General features: G+C 42.8%; 1 protein-coding gene across 1 annotated transcript in view; it reads left to right on the top strand.

The window, feature by feature from the left end:
* Window positions 1–15328, top strand: part of Atp13a5 (ATPase 13A5) — a gene marked incomplete at its 5' end in the record, with an annotated part of 87742 nt that overhangs the window by 22099 nt on the left and 50315 nt on the right. Inside the window, 7 exons of the mRNA XM_004640930.2 lie at window positions 431–508; window positions 1042–1198; window positions 3267–3384; window positions 8859–8983; window positions 10553–10713; window positions 13072–13197; window positions 14846–14925. Coding sequence (XP_004640987.2) covers window positions 431–508; window positions 1042–1198; window positions 3267–3384; window positions 8859–8983; window positions 10553–10713; window positions 13072–13197; window positions 14846–14925 — 845 coding nt within the window. The remainder of the gene's footprint in view (window positions 1–430; window positions 509–1041; window positions 1199–3266; window positions 3385–8858; window positions 8984–10552; window positions 10714–13071; window positions 13198–14845; window positions 14926–15328) is intronic.

Raw genomic sequence — 15328 nt, 5'->3', positions numbered from 1 at the left:
GCAGCGAACTTGCTAACTCTCTAGCTAACTAAATTAGGCTAGTAGCATGGATACGGCTTAAGGAAATAGTTTCATGGTTTATCTTAAGTCACAGTTCTAACTCATCCAAGAACTACTGCGCTCCACAATATTGGAAAATAGTTTCCACATAATCCTTCCTGCAATTATTAGACATACCCATTTAACAAGAGCAGTGGACCTAGAGCAAGCACTATTCTCATTAGTTACTACTTAAAATAGAATTGCAGCATTTCTGGGGTTTTGGCCTTCTACAATAAGGTCCTTTCAATAAAGCAATACAACAGAAATTTGACAGTAACTACATTTAAAGATAATCATCTTGGAAGATAAATATATAAACAGGGCTCAAAGATTTCCTCCTTACTCTTTTTTCCCAAGAAATATTCTCAATGTTTTCATTTTACAACAGAAAGTGGAAGAGGACTCCTGCAAGTTTGGAATGTCTGGTTCAAGCACAGTCATAAAACCAGGACCAAAAGCCAGTTCGGTATGATTTGCATTTTTAAAATCATGTATTTCTTTTTTCCTTAAAACTTGTGAAACTTTTCCTTCACATATTTTCATATTCCTATTATCTAGCTTTACCCTAACACATCCCATACTGGGTTTGGTGGTTCCTTCAGTCCCAAATTCATCCATTAGTTTATTTCCTAAGTGTTCGTGGAGTACTTACAGATGCTAGCATACTGTGCTAGATTTCAGAACAAGACATACTGTTGGGTTCATGGTAGAGGAGCACTTATCCTGCTAGAAAAATCAATACAGGTGCAGATAAGTGCAAGCAAGAGCAAAGTGGGAGAGAGAAGTGTCACGGAGGAAGTAAGCTTGGCTTGGCAGGCATTAGGAAAGGAGGGGACTCTCACACCAGAAGTCTCCTTAGATGCAACCACAAGTACCTTGGCATTATGGCAAGTATGCCACTGCCTGATATTGCTGGACTAACCGCAGAGTGACCCCATTGTTTAGTGCCTAAGTGGCATTTGGGTGATTTCTAGCTCTACTTTGTTGATGCCTTTGCAGAGTCCTGTGGCAGCCATCTTTGTTCTGCGCCAGTTTCCATTTTCCTCAAGTCTGCAGAGGATGTCTGTGATTGCCCAGCTGGCCGGGCAGGACTATGCGCATGTCTACATGAAGGGTGCCCCTGAGATGGTGGCCAGGTTCTGCATATCCGAAACAGGTATCAACTCTTTTCTCTTTCAGGAAGCTAAATCTTTTCAATGGCCAAACATGAAAAATGAGCATTAATACCATAGGAAAGAGGGAAGAGAAAAAGAAAAAAAAAAGACAAGCAAATACAAAAAGCTTTGCAATAAATGAATATGGACTGAGTCCTTCCTGGCAGGGGAGAGCAGGCCTAGAAGACCTTGTGATGTAAGGGGATGTTATTGATGCTCAGGGGCAGAAAGCAAAAGCTGTAAGAACACTGCACAACTGGGTGGCAGGAAGGGAGATGGGAGTGAAACATGAAGATCCAGGTTGGGGGTGACACAAGGTCATAGGACCAGGGAGAGGAGAACGGGGAGCCTTCAGAGATGGTAGACCCATGGGTGAGGTCTGGAGTGCCACTGTCACCTGGGGTGCTCTGTCACCTCCAGCAGAGCTGGGAGGCAGCACTGACTCTGCTTTCTAGGACTTATACAGACAGTGAGGAGAGCTCTAAGGGAAAATAGTGATTAGAGAACATTAAATGAAATTAGAGAAAGGTAATGGATTGTTGTCACAGCAACTTTCTCTTTCTGGCCCAGACTTGGAGACAATTTGTTTTATTTCTCAATCTTCTAAATACATGCATTTTGTAAGCAGCAGCCAGATTAAGAAGAATAGTACTGGATCAAATGAGTTCATTTGGATAAATTTGGCATTCTTTTTCCCTCCTGCTTTTCATCTGTGTTCTCCCATGATTGCTGATTGCCATCAATGCGTGTGTGCAGTTCTAGATTTTCCAAATGATTGGTCGCAATTCGCTGTCTGGAGTCTTCTATTTTTCTTTTAACTTTAGAAGTGCCCTGTATTTTCTGAATTTGGCCTTCTACAAACTTCCACAAAGTCTCCACTAACTTTGGCCTCCACAGATTGCAGCCCATACTCAGCTTTGTTTTGCTCTGTTTTCAATCATACAATGAGCATCTTCCGCCTCTGTTGTGTCAGCAAGGGCTGAGTCTGTCACCCGTCACTTTTTACCCTTATCATGGCCCTTCCAATTCTTCCTGCTGCCCTAACCACTGATTTCACACCTGCAAACACCATCTGCGGTGGTACCCTAAGGGTTCCCTTGCAATTATAGCTCAGGACCAGTTTAGCATTACGGAAAGCTTGAGATAAATGGAGACGCAGGGATCCGAAGCACTCCCATTGGATGGTTGAGAAACAGGTACCTTAGCCAGGGTCAGAAATCTATGTGGGAGTGAAGGCCAGAGATTATTTTGTCATTTAGACCACTATACCTCCCACTGTGCTGCATGTTCATCTAATACCCCAAAGACACATTTTAAATATGTAAATACATATTTACAGAACACACCTCTTTTGCCTAAAGCTGGAGGTGGCAAACTTTTGTGTGTAAAGCCTTGCTGGTCACTGGTACCTGTATCAACTACTCAACCCTAACACTGTAGCACTGCAGCAGCTATAGACAATAAACAAACAAGTGGGCACAGCTGCATTTCAAAGCAGTTTTCTTTACAATATCAAGCAGTGGCGCAGGTTTGGCTCTGCACCATTGTTTCCCAGCCCCTGATCTGGAAGCTGGACTCTTTCTCTTATTTTGTGCAGAGTCATAAGGCTGTACTTTAAACTTACTGGACAAAGTATGCCTCATGTTCACATTGTCTGGGTCATCTTGGGACACTGTAACAGAACACTAGAGTGTGTAGCTCAAACATTTTTACTGCATGTAGTTCTGGTTAAGAATCTAGGCTGTCCAAGAGCAAAGTGCTGGTTAAGGTGGTTCCTGGAGAGAGCTGTCTGACTGGCTTACAGATAGCAATCCTCTTCCTATATCCTCATGAAGTAGAAAGAGAGATAATCTCTTGTGTATGTGCTCATATCACGATCCCATTTATTAGGGAATTATCAGAACACACTGATGAAGCTGTTTGTGGTCTTTGTCTGCACATTTTCTATTAAAGCAGTTTTATGTAGTACAAGTCAGAACAAAGCCCAGAGGCAGCATCCTGGAGTCTTGCTGCGGAGTTACACAACCTTCAACATGAACGTACACTTGCCTCTTCTGTCTCTCCTGGTAGTGCCCAAGAATTTCCCAGAGGTGCTAAAGAATTATACAATACAAGGATTCCGTGTTATTGCCCTTGCCCAGAAGGTCCTGAGCATGAAGAAACTTTCAGAATTGGAGCATTTTGCAAGGTAAGGAGTCAGAAATCGGGACCAGGGTTGGCTCTGTGGGACGGCAGGAGAATGAACCCCGGAGATGGAGGCTCACATCACCAGCGAGCATGGGAGATGGGGAACCTGCCTTGGCCAATGCTCTGACACAGAGATGGGCAATTGTAGGGGAGACTGAAGCATACTTGCTGGCCTCAATGCCTATGGGGGGCAGAGCAAAGATGACAGTTGGGATGTCAGATACCTGAATACGGGCGTGTTATCTCTGCTCCACACCACATCATGCCCACCTTAGTCTCCGCTCTCATTCTGCCAGAAACAGTCAATTTTTGGGGGGACTCAATAGTATACCTCCCTGAGGACTGCAGAGGTAATAAATACAAATTGATTCTTTATAAGAAATAAAATTCAATACTCTTAACTACACTAAGTGGACAAACAGTTCTCATTATAGAATAATCTATGCACCATTCTTGTCTATCAATATTCTAGTGTCTTGAAAAGTTATTTTTCGAATGAGCTGTGACAAAGAAGTAGAGAAATACTGTGAGAAATTGAATAGCTGATAATCTGAGGGATTACTCATGTTTGAGTATTTAACGTATGTTCCTGATAGATTCTCATTTATATATAATTGACACCTTCATGTGATACACTGATATCCTTGTTTTAAAATTACGACTTGCACTGCAAGTCTCCCTAGAATAATAATAAACATTGCCCCTTCCTGACTCTGTGTCTGTTTCACCATCTACAAAATGTTGAGCTGGATGATCTCTTAGGTAACTTCAGCCATGACATTTTAATATTTGAAATACATCTCAAAGCTCGTTTTGTAATATGTGAATGACATCCTCAGATTTAACATTCCAGGTGCTAGCTGTTCTTGAGCAAACATAAAGCTCTATACTGTGTAGGATTTTATAATTTTTTCAAACAGAAATTTGAATAACAAATGTTAAGGTTGTGTGTGAAGAGAAGATTTTTGTAGCTAGTGATGGAGTGTAGCTGTTGCCCAGCTGCTGAACGCAAACACAGCTGGATTCTAATTTAAGAGCCACTAGTAAAATAGACATCATTGTAAATGTAACAAAATAATAAAATGGGTTCTAACCATCACGGGTTGTTCCCAAGGACTATCAGGAATGTCTTAGCATTTAGTGACTATTTTAAAGTAGGTTAAAAAGATAGGGTTTTGATTTGCATTGGAATCAAATTAAATTTAGAAGAGATCTTCAATGAAAGAAAATCAGGTTGAGGAGATAGCTCAGCAGTCAAAGCACTGGCCTGGCAAGTGCAAGGCCCTGAGTGATCCTTGGTAGCGTGTGCTGTGTTGGCCCCAAACTCTGGGCATGCTGTGCTGGCCCAGGAGCCAGGCATGGTGGTGCATGCCTCTAATACCAGTGCTGGGGAGGCTCTGACACGAGGATCATTATGAGTTTCATAGTGAAACTTTTACCAAATAAATAAATTTTTAAAAATCAAAATTAAGAACTTAAAGCAAAGAAGAGTAATATAAGCATTTCTTTGAGATAATTTGGAAGCCAATATCATCTAAAACTGAATGGCAGAAGAAATAGTTCATCAGGATTTTCCCTTTCATTGGTTTTGCAAATTTTTATGAACTTTTAGTATGAATTAGATGATCAGGTGAAAACCCTCATCTGAAGAATTTTCTATCCCAGGGGGCCTGCCCCTTAGCTCAGTTCTTTAAGTGGCTGCTTCAACAGAGCAGTCAGGCTCAGGTTGCTGTGGTTCAATCCCTAAAACTCCAGCCAGCCAAACATGCCCTGAAGGCATTCTGAGCCAGTCCCCCCCCCCAAAAAAAAAATTCTATCCCAATTGGAGAAAATAGAGAATAAAATAAATCTATGAACTGTCATGCCATTGCTTGTTCTTAAAGATCCTACAGAGACAACATCCAAAAGGTTAAGAGAGTTTTTATAAAACCAGAAAGTGCCATTCGCCATGGGCTGACAAAGGGAGTCCACTGAGAAGTGACTCTGGGCACATATCTGAGTAGATAAGAGAGAGGCATGCAGGCCCATAGGAGGGGCACTGCAGGGCACAGGGGTGCTGGGTACAGAGCCCTGGACACTACATGGCTGAGGGTGCAGTAGAGAAGCAAGAGGCCAGAGCTCCTGGAGCAGTGCATGACGGGAGAGCTGTGAAGGAGAAATAGAAACACTGCTCATGTTTTGCTTTTGTTGCCTGTGCTTTTAGTGTCATAGTCAAGAAATCATTGCAAACTGCCCTCAAGGCCAAGGTCAAGAACACTTTCCCCTATGGTTTCTTGAATTTCATGCTTTTGAGGCCTATGCTTAAGTCATCAATCCAATTCTAGTTAATTTTTGTGTGCAGTGTGAAATGAAGGTCTCTTTTTATTTTCTGTTTGAGGATATTATATAAGAAACTCTTCAAAGCCAAGGAAACTATCCATGTTGAACAGAAATCCATGGGATGGGAGGAAATATTTGCAAGCTATTTGTCTTTTAATATCCAAAATGTATAAGAAACACAATTCACTAAAAAAAAATAGATAAAAATGGGCCAAGTACTGGCTCACTATGTGTTTTTGTTTTATTTATTTGTTTCATCAAATAAGACATACAAATGGCTAACAGGTGTTTAAGGAGGGACCCTGTTTCACTAGACGTCACTAATATGTGAATCTAAACTACAGTGAGATCATCTCACCCCCTACTAGGATGGTGGTTAAAATAAAAATTATAAAGTGAGGCTGGGGATGCAGCTCAGTGCTTGGACACTTGCCTGTCATGCATAAAGCCACAGGTTCTATCCTGAGTACTAGAAAACAAGGTAACAAGCCTGAGGGTATTGGAAAACCTATGTACACTGCAAGACAACTGCTAAATGGTGGAACTCCGATGGAATAGAGTGTGGAGGGCCTTAAAACAGTTTAAACTAGAGTGACTTACAATATCTAGCTATCCACAATTCCACTTCTAGGTATGCATCCAACAGAAATCAGGATCTCCAAGGGGGTGTCTATAATCCCACGCTCTTTACGGCATTATTTACAATAGCCAAAAGACACAAGCAGACCAAATGTCTGTATGTGGTTGAATAGCTTCAAGAACATAATGTACACATGCAATGGAATGTTACTCAGCCTTAGGAAAAAAGAAATCCTGCCACACAAAACAACATGGACAAATATGGAGCACATCACGCTAAGTGAAACATAGCAGTCACAGAAAGACAAATACCGCAAGACCTCCCCACATGAAGCTCCTTAAATTGTCACACACTTAGAAATAAGTGTGATGACAACCCAGGGGAAGGGGGGGGGGAGAAGCAGGAAGTTCTTTAATGAGCATGAAGTTTTATTTATGTAAGCTGAGTAAGTTCTAGGGATTTGTACAACGGAGTGCTAATAGATAATGATATTGTATCACACACTTAAAATTTCGTTAAGGGAGTAGATCTCACAGGTTCTGGGTGCAGAACAAAACAAAACACAATTTAAAGACAGAGCAGAAAGTCACAAGTGGGAGTGGAGGTGACAGGTACACTTATCATTTTGGTGACGTGATAGTTGCCTAGGCTTGTGCATGTTTTTTTTTTTAAGTGTGTCAAGGCATCTGCATTCAATGTGTGCAGTGCTTGCTTACCACCGACACATCAACACACTGCTAAAACACATAAAATGTTGTGTGAATCTAACAAAAACACATAGTGAGCCAGGGAGAAGAGTTTTGGTTTTTATTTTGGCTCTAGTTAGCAGTAGTTCAACTTATAACAGAAAATAAAGTTAAGTGATGGGAAGAGTCTTTTAAAAACTCCAAGTTACAGTGGGTTTTCTTTTATAGCAGTCTCTTTGTCACTAAGATAGGATTGACATTTAATTATTTGAACACTCACCAAAGTGTTTCTGCCATGTCGGCCCCACCCACAGGGCGCACTGAGACTGCAATTGAGACTGGGCATGGTGGCACAGGCTTGTAATCTCAGCTCTCTGGAGGCTGTAAACAGGCAGATCACTACAAGTGCAATCTAGTAGTGAGACCCTGAACACCCTGTAGACCCTTCCTTAAGATACAAAAAAAAAAAAGATTTAATATAAAGTGTAATTGAAATATATAGTCAAAGTTTAAATTAAAAATTGTATCTAAGTAAGACAAATTGCTATTGATTGCCCTCCAAATACTCCGCTTCCTTTTGAGAACATTTATTTCATTATTCTTGCCTCTTTCTGAAGCAGTTCTGGGAGTCCTTTTTGGTGAATGTCTTTATGAGATGTCATCAAAAAGCTTCTAATGCTTTTCCCAAGGGCCACTCGGTGGAAAAGCAGGCAAAAACCCTTACGCTTGGTCCAGATCTTGTTCACTGGGCCTGGCACTGTGTGATTTCTAGTTCTTCCTGCAAGTCAAAGTGATCATGAAAACTGAACATGTTGAATTGATTCGGGACATCAAGCCAGCCACGACAGTGCAGCTAACGACGCTCCTGCAGAAGACTTCCAAATGTTTCAGAAAGTGGCAAGAATGATGGGACAAGTCTGTGAAGTGAGGAGGATTAATGGCAATGAGTCCTTTATTGTAATAATTTTTAATAAGATAATTTAAATATTCACCATATTTTCAATCATATATTGTATAATGTCTAATATTATAGATGTCCAACATTTCTTTGCCTGGGCACTATGTGTGTGTGTGTGTGTGTGTGTGTGTGTGTGTGTGTGTGTGTGTATGTCAATGTATATAAGTAACAAGCTTTCTTTTAAAAATATTTTCATTGCTACGGAAAAGCAGCAACATACACATAACTATTGGACCATGTTTTGTGATACCAGTGCAGTAATATCTGCTTTGATGGAGGTGGTAGCAGTTCTTGTTTGATTCTCAAGGTGTTCTTAAAAAGCTTTGATCTACTTTTATTCTTCATGGGCTCTGTTTTTGAAACCAGTTCTTCACAAATACCCACCCTGCCACAAACCAGTGGTATGAAGCAGCTGTGTTTGTGAAGAGGAGTGTTTTCTCTGGGAAGTTCAGTCTTATGAAAGTCTGCTAGACACAGGCTGAAACTTTTCTTTGAAACTGATTCAAGTGGCTTATTGTACCTCTGTCCATTGAGAAACTGAATAAATAAGCAACATTTATTTTTCTACTACTAGTGACATTATGTATGTGATCCTAACAGCAAAAGTGAAATACTACTTAGTACTTGTTACACTTCCTACAGCAGAGCTATGGAAACAATTTTAACATATTAAATCATGTTTCAAAAAGTGCAAGCCCGAGTTAATGCTTAAACAAGAAAAGGCAGCTGTCTTCTTAGCAACAATAGCATCTGTCTTCACAGGAGTCTGGTGGAGACAGACTATTGGTTTTCCTTATAAGCAATGGGGTTCTCTTTCATTTAACATGTGCAAGTACTGGATTGTATTAATAAAATGTAGAGAGAAATTTGAGCAGAAAGGTAGCTGTCAAGAGTACATGGTTATTCATATTGATTTTCTCCTGAATCCAAAGGGAGGACGCAGAGTCAGACTTAACATTTTTGGGACTTCTCATAATGGAGAATCGTTTGAAAAAGGAAACCAAGCCAGTCTTAAAGGAACTCAGCGAGGCCCGCATCAGGACTGTGATGATTACAGGTGTGTTTTTTCTTGAGTTCTGAGAGGTTCATTTTTTTCCCATAGTTTTATTGAGAAAAAAATAGCAATGAGACAGTATCAAATCAAATTGGTAGGACAGTTTCAATAATTAACACATTGCATACATTCTTCCTAGTGGTTATTTTCTGTACAAGATGCAGACATGATATCTTATTTACAAACATCATTAGAACAAATCCCTCTATTCATTAAGAGAATGTAATTATATATCTATCCTAACCATTTTGAATACACAGATACAAAATGGATATTCATCTGCATCCCCTTTTTTGTTTAGTTCAGTCATTTGAATATTATAGGTGTGTTAACTCAGAAAAATATTCTAAAAGAGTCCAGTAGTCCATAATAGTATTGGGACTTCCGCTTGACTGGCAGTGTTAGAAATTGTTGACCTGAGTTCCGTGCAGCTCAACATAACACCATGGCTTTACTTCTTATACTTCGTTTTTATACTTTTCTGCTGGTTGGTTAAGACCAAGATAAAGCAAGGTCAATTAAGACCCAGGACATATGAGAACTTGTACTGTAATGTCATGTAACTCAGTAGTGTCCCAAATTTTCTGATCAAGGAGATTATAGGGCCAAAGAGGAAAGTGATCGATGATGTTGAGTGTGCCTAAGGAGAGTCACATATGGAGAGAAAACATTCTCTCAGGCTTTCACAGAGATCACATTGGCCAAGCAATGGCCGTGACTCATCCAGATGGCTGACACTGACAAAGGATCTATAATCTGAGGTACAAGATCTCAGGATAAATCCTGAGGGGATTTGACTGACCCTATCAGATCCAAAAGCTACAATTTTGTTGCATAGGTCTGAGAGGTTCATTGTATCCTAGCTAGAAAAATCTCCAAAGAAACAAATCCTTCCCACGAGGATGTATGACCTGAGTGAGCTCTTGTGACCAAGGTGGAAAGAAAATGGTCTGCTGTTGAGTTTTTCACCTTGTGGCCCTGTTACCTGTGTAGGTCCAGAAGCTATGGAGGTAGGGATCATACCTTCTCTGTCTGATGCCTGTCCTTTGACCCACAATGTGCACAGGGAGAGTAGAACAGTGAGAACAGAAGTGCTATTTTGAAGAATCCCTGGAAAATCTCTGGGTGAAACCTGTCAGCTTTCAGAGCACAAGGGACAGGTGTGGTCAATGCAAGGGTGGCCTGGCCTTTCCCTAAGTGCTCTTTTCTCTGGTTATCTGGAATCCAGGTCCTGAGAATAGATTCCTGCTATGACAGTGTACTCACCATGATGAACTGTGGCTCAGGGTTAGTCACCTGTAAACTACTTGGACATTTCTTCATTCATTTGTGCTTGCTTTGAAAATATATGATGGGTGGGGCCTGATGCTGACCATCTTGAAAAGAGTTGTATTTTTTCGCTAGGTGCAGACAGTCTTGGGAGGACAAGGAGGAAGGATAAGCTTTTAGAAAATAAAGTAGGAGCCCATGGACACATCCAAAGAGCACCAAGAAAAAGTGGAGAAGGAAGCTCAGTTCTGGTTGGCTCTGAAGAGATTTGCACTTAAAACAAGTGCTTTCTTTACCTTGTAGGTGACAATCTTCAAACAGCTATTACTGTGGCAAAGAATTCTGAAATGGTTCCCCGAGGCAGCCAGGTGATTGCCATCGAAGCCAATGAACCAGAAGAGAATTTTCCTGCTTCTGTGACTTGGCAGCTGGTGGAGAAGCAGGAGACTGGATCCAGGAAGGAGGTGAGCAACGTTAGGGTTCCCTTCCCTGAGCCTGGGCTGAGAGACCATGGTCCTGGCGCTGTACCACGTGTCCGCTAGTCATCACAGCAGTGATCCCTCCCATGTGCCCAGAGTGTGCGGTTTGCAAGGCACCTCCAGCACATTCCTCAGCCCTGCCTGCTACTCAGAATTGCCCTAGAGAGGACCTCAAGCTCCCTAGTGCAGGCTGTGCCACTTGGATTAGAGTGCATGGGCTGCAAGTCCACACCAGCCCTTCCCTTGGAGACTCCAACATCCAATGAGGGTTGAGAGTCGCTGATGTATTCCCATAGTTCCCATCCGATCCTCACTATAACCTGAGCAGTTGGGTGGGTGATTCATTTTACAGAAGAGAAGACAGACTCAGAGAAGTCACCTTGCCACAATGCAAACTGATAAGCAGTGGAATGGAAACCACATATAGGTCTGTTTGATTGCACACAAATCCAAGGGCATTCGGTTTGCTCTGTCCCTGTGACATGAAGTTGACAGGCTTTTCTGGCAACTGAGCAGCTCTTTTCTAGGAGACAGCCTGACGTCCACCGCTGAAGGTGGCATCTTTGTTTTTGAGTGACTTCAAAGAGATGGGCCTCCAGGTGATGAATTACAGAAATGCCCGCTTACTTCCAGCCTACCTGCCTTGGAGATCATTAAATACGGAGTTCATCTTTGTGTAGCAAAGACTTCATGGCTACATGGAGTGGCCCTTTCCATGCCTGGGGAAGAGGTGGGTTAGTTTGATTCAAATCCCAATTGCCCAGGCTTTGAAGTATAATGGCACTGCACAGTGTCAACAGATTTCTGGTGCTAACTTCCCATGAATTCCACCCTGTTCTGCATCAGCGCACACTGCCTGGAGTGCCACGTGTCATAGTGCTCAGGGCCTTCATTAATGTTTGCAGAGTCCAGGCTCACTACTCCGTGCTGAGCTTAACAGCTTTCCTGGAGATGTGGCTGTCAGCAGGAGAACCCCGCAGCATTTTCAGCCTCTTCCTCCTGCTCTTCTCAGGCCACTGCACCCCCCTCCCACCTTCCTATACAAGCAAGAAGGACCACTGCCGTTGCCTTTGTAGCATGTCTTTTGTCAGTTGTTTTGCAATGAGAAGAGGAGGTGAGACTTCGCCTTGCCTCCAGATTCAGCAAAGCAGATTTGTTTCTTCCAGGTACATTGTTTTCACTGAGGTGAATTTTGCGAGCAAATAAAATGTTCTCCATCTTCTACTTGAATCCTACACAAAAGTAAGGGCCTCTGAGGAATGGTGCATGAAAAACCATCATCTGCTAGTGACATGGTTCCCATCAGTCATTCCCTTTCTCTGATGGTTAAGCTTAATGGTCAACTTGATTGTTGTGGGTGCTTCCAAAGGGATTAATAGGGGCCAGGGAGATGGCTCAGTGGAATAAGCGCTTCCCTGGCAAGTGCAAGGGCCTGAGTTCAATCCTCAGCTCTGAAAAAAAAAAAAAAAAGTCTGCACCAAAGGGATTAGTAAAGCATGCTGTGGGTTTTTCTTGGGTCATGGAGGATACTGCATCTGGCTGTTAGCCCCTTATTCTCTGGACCTGTTTGGCTGTGCTTCCTGGCTGCCACTAATCAGGCAGCCGTGCTCCACCAAGGCCCTGTGCTGTGACACTGCTGCCTTGGAAACAACCAGGAATGGACTGAATCCCCTGAAACCATGAGCCAAATGGAACCGCTCCTCCTTTAAGTTTTGAGTGTTGGGTATTTCCTTCTAGAGACACGAAAGCTGACTAAAGCACTCCCCAGCTTAGAGCCAAGCATCGCTATGGTAGAGCGAAGGGCAAAGCTGATAGGCAGGATATGGGAGGGGAGGAGTGGTGCTGGCGAAATAGGACCCGGGGCATGAAGGGTGACTGGCACCACGAGGAAGGGCACCTATGCTGAAAGAAGCTAGGCACTAGCCATGAAGAACTCTGCCTACTTTATGGCAAAGAAGTGGAACAAATGAGCAGAAGAAAGCTGAGGAAACAGAAGGCTGTGCAGCAAGGAGGATGGGATGGAAGGATGCTTTCTTTCTCCCTCAGAATTACTAAGTGGGCTGATCCTTTGCAGTAGGCTGACAACATAAGTTTGATTTCTCAGGAAAAGTTCCCGAGTTGTCATTGCTGTGTATTATGTATCACGTGTTCCCCTGGCTTGGGGGGGTGGAGGACATTTGGGGTGTCTTCTCAGGGACCAATGTTCCACAGGCAAACTACACATTTTGCGTTTGCTGCTCCTCCCTTTCCATGCCACTCGAATTCATTTCCTTCCTCAGAAAACAGGCAAAGCAGAAACACTCTTGAGGAGCTAATGTGGACATAATGCCCTTTGGATTTCAGGAAACCTACATTAATGTTGGAAGCAGCTCATTACCTGATGGGGGGCGAGGGAGCTGTTACCATTTTGCAATGACTGGGAAATCGTACCAAGTGATAGTTCAGCATTTCAGCAGCTTGCTTCCAAAAGTAAGTACTTGCTTCCAAAAACATTTGTTGTTCTCTTCAAGACATTAGTGAGGCAAAATAGAAGAGAATAATGAAAATGACCACCACTGAAACAGTGTTAGAGTCACAGCAGTGCTTCTCTACCTTTTTGGCACCAGGGACTGTTTTCATGGATGACAATTCTTTTTACAACAGGGCAGGTAGTATTAGTTACAGGATGACTGAAGGGCATTGTATATAGTGCATGCTTTATTTCTATTATTATTATTATTATTATTTTTATTATTATTACAGTGGGTTTGCATAAGGAGTGCACAACCTAGATCCCTCTAGGTGCACCATTCACAGGATTGGGGCTCCTGGGAGAATCTAATGTCACTGCTTATCTGACAAGAGAGGGTGGCAACAGCTGTGAGTGCAGCTAAAGCTTCCTTCTCTTGTTCACCTGCCCTGTTCTCACCACCAGCTGTGTAGTGCGCTTCTGGTTGGGGAGCCCTGAGTTGGAGGATAAAGGCCCTGGAAGGCACCACTCTCGCATAAGTCTCTTGGTCCTGCCTACGTCTCTGGTCCTGTGCTTATCACATGGCCTTGCCTTCAGAATTTGCATGATTTTGTCTCATCTCAGCTTCTATTTTCCATTTCTTCCTACCTAGAGAATAGTCTCAAGTTAAGTCTCTGCCCGTTTTGAGGGTAAGCCTCTCTCTCTCTCTCTCTCTCTCTCTCTCTCTCTCTCTCTCTCTCTCTCTCTCTCTCTCTGACAGCCACCGGCTCATATCAGGCTGGGCTGTATTCCGCTCCCCACCTGGATTCATAAATTACAGCAGGAGGAAGCAAAGGCCCCCTGGTTTATTTTCAAAACCATTTGTTATCTTGTCCTCCTTGTGTCCTGTTTTAAAATAGTGCTGTATGGGGTGGTTCTGTGAATTTGGAGGAGATAAATAGAGCGCAAGCTGAGAGAAGCAACCATCTGTCAGAGGCGCCTTAAAAACTGTCACCTTATCAGTCAAGGACTATGCCTTCTGGACCCTAAGAGCTTTGAGAGAGCTCTTAGTGCAGCTTCTCATTGTGGGGGTCAGAAAAAGAGACTTTGGGAGATTAAGTCATTTGCCTGAAGTTTGCATAGCTGATTGGGACACAGCTGAGAACACTATCTTGTTTTTATTTTATTTTTTTATGCATTTAGTACAGGGTCTACAGGGTCTCACTACACAGACTGGACTTGTAGTGATCCTCCTGTTTTTAGCCTCCCAAGTGCTGGGATTACAGGCATGTGCCACTATGCCCAGACCCTGGCTGGCTCAGTGCACCCCTAGGTGGGGCTGGCATTGCGTGTGGTGCCCCCAGATCGAAATGCACTCCCTGTGCTTGCCTAAGGCACTTTAGTCTGCTGAGCTATCTCACCGGCCTCTATACTTATTATTATTAATTAGAGGTTACCTCACCTTGGAAAAATGGTCTGGAAAAGGTAATAGAGTTGTGATGGAGGGCTTAAAGTGAAAGAAAGCTCAATAGCTAAGCATTAAACCCTTATTCTCCTTTGCTGACAGTAGGTCTAATGACATGCTACCCAACGCCATATGAAATTGGAGCCCAGAAATGATTTTTTGGAACTTCTATGTTTATGAAGTTCTTTTCTGTAATCTTATTACAATCCTGTTTTTCTTGTTAGATTCTGCTGAATGGAACCATTTTTGCAAGAATGTCTCCAGGGCAGAAATCAAGCCTTGTTGAAGAATTTCAGAAATTAAAGTAAGTGGTATGGCACAATAAGAGAACGCATTTGTTACCTATTATTGAATAACAAATTTCTCCAATCCCTAGTGGCTTTGAGTGACGCTGCTCATTAGTTCACATTTCTGTGGGCCAGGGACCCAGGTGTGGCTCAGCTAAGCCTCTTACGCAGGCTCTGTCACAAGGCTGTCACCAGGCGTCAGCCAGGACTGCAGTCATCTGGCACTATGAGGAGCACGGATCTGCCATGAGCCCTGTTCATGTCGTAGATGCATTCAGGTTCCTGTGGGCAGTCGGACTAAGAACCTCAGCTTTTAACTGGCTGATGGAAGAAGTTGATGTCAGTTCCTCAACACAGGGACCCTTACATAAGAAAGCTCCTACCGTGGCTGCTGGAGTCCATAAGAGTGAGCTAGCAAGC

This window comes from Octodon degus, unplaced genomic scaffold (assembly GCF_000260255.1).
Source record: "Octodon degus isolate 3935 unplaced genomic scaffold, OctDeg1.0 scaffold00128, whole genome shotgun sequence".
Taxonomy (NCBI): Eukaryota; Metazoa; Chordata; class Mammalia; order Rodentia; family Octodontidae; genus Octodon; species Octodon degus.
This window is presented reverse-complemented; position numbering and strand designations above follow the sequence as displayed.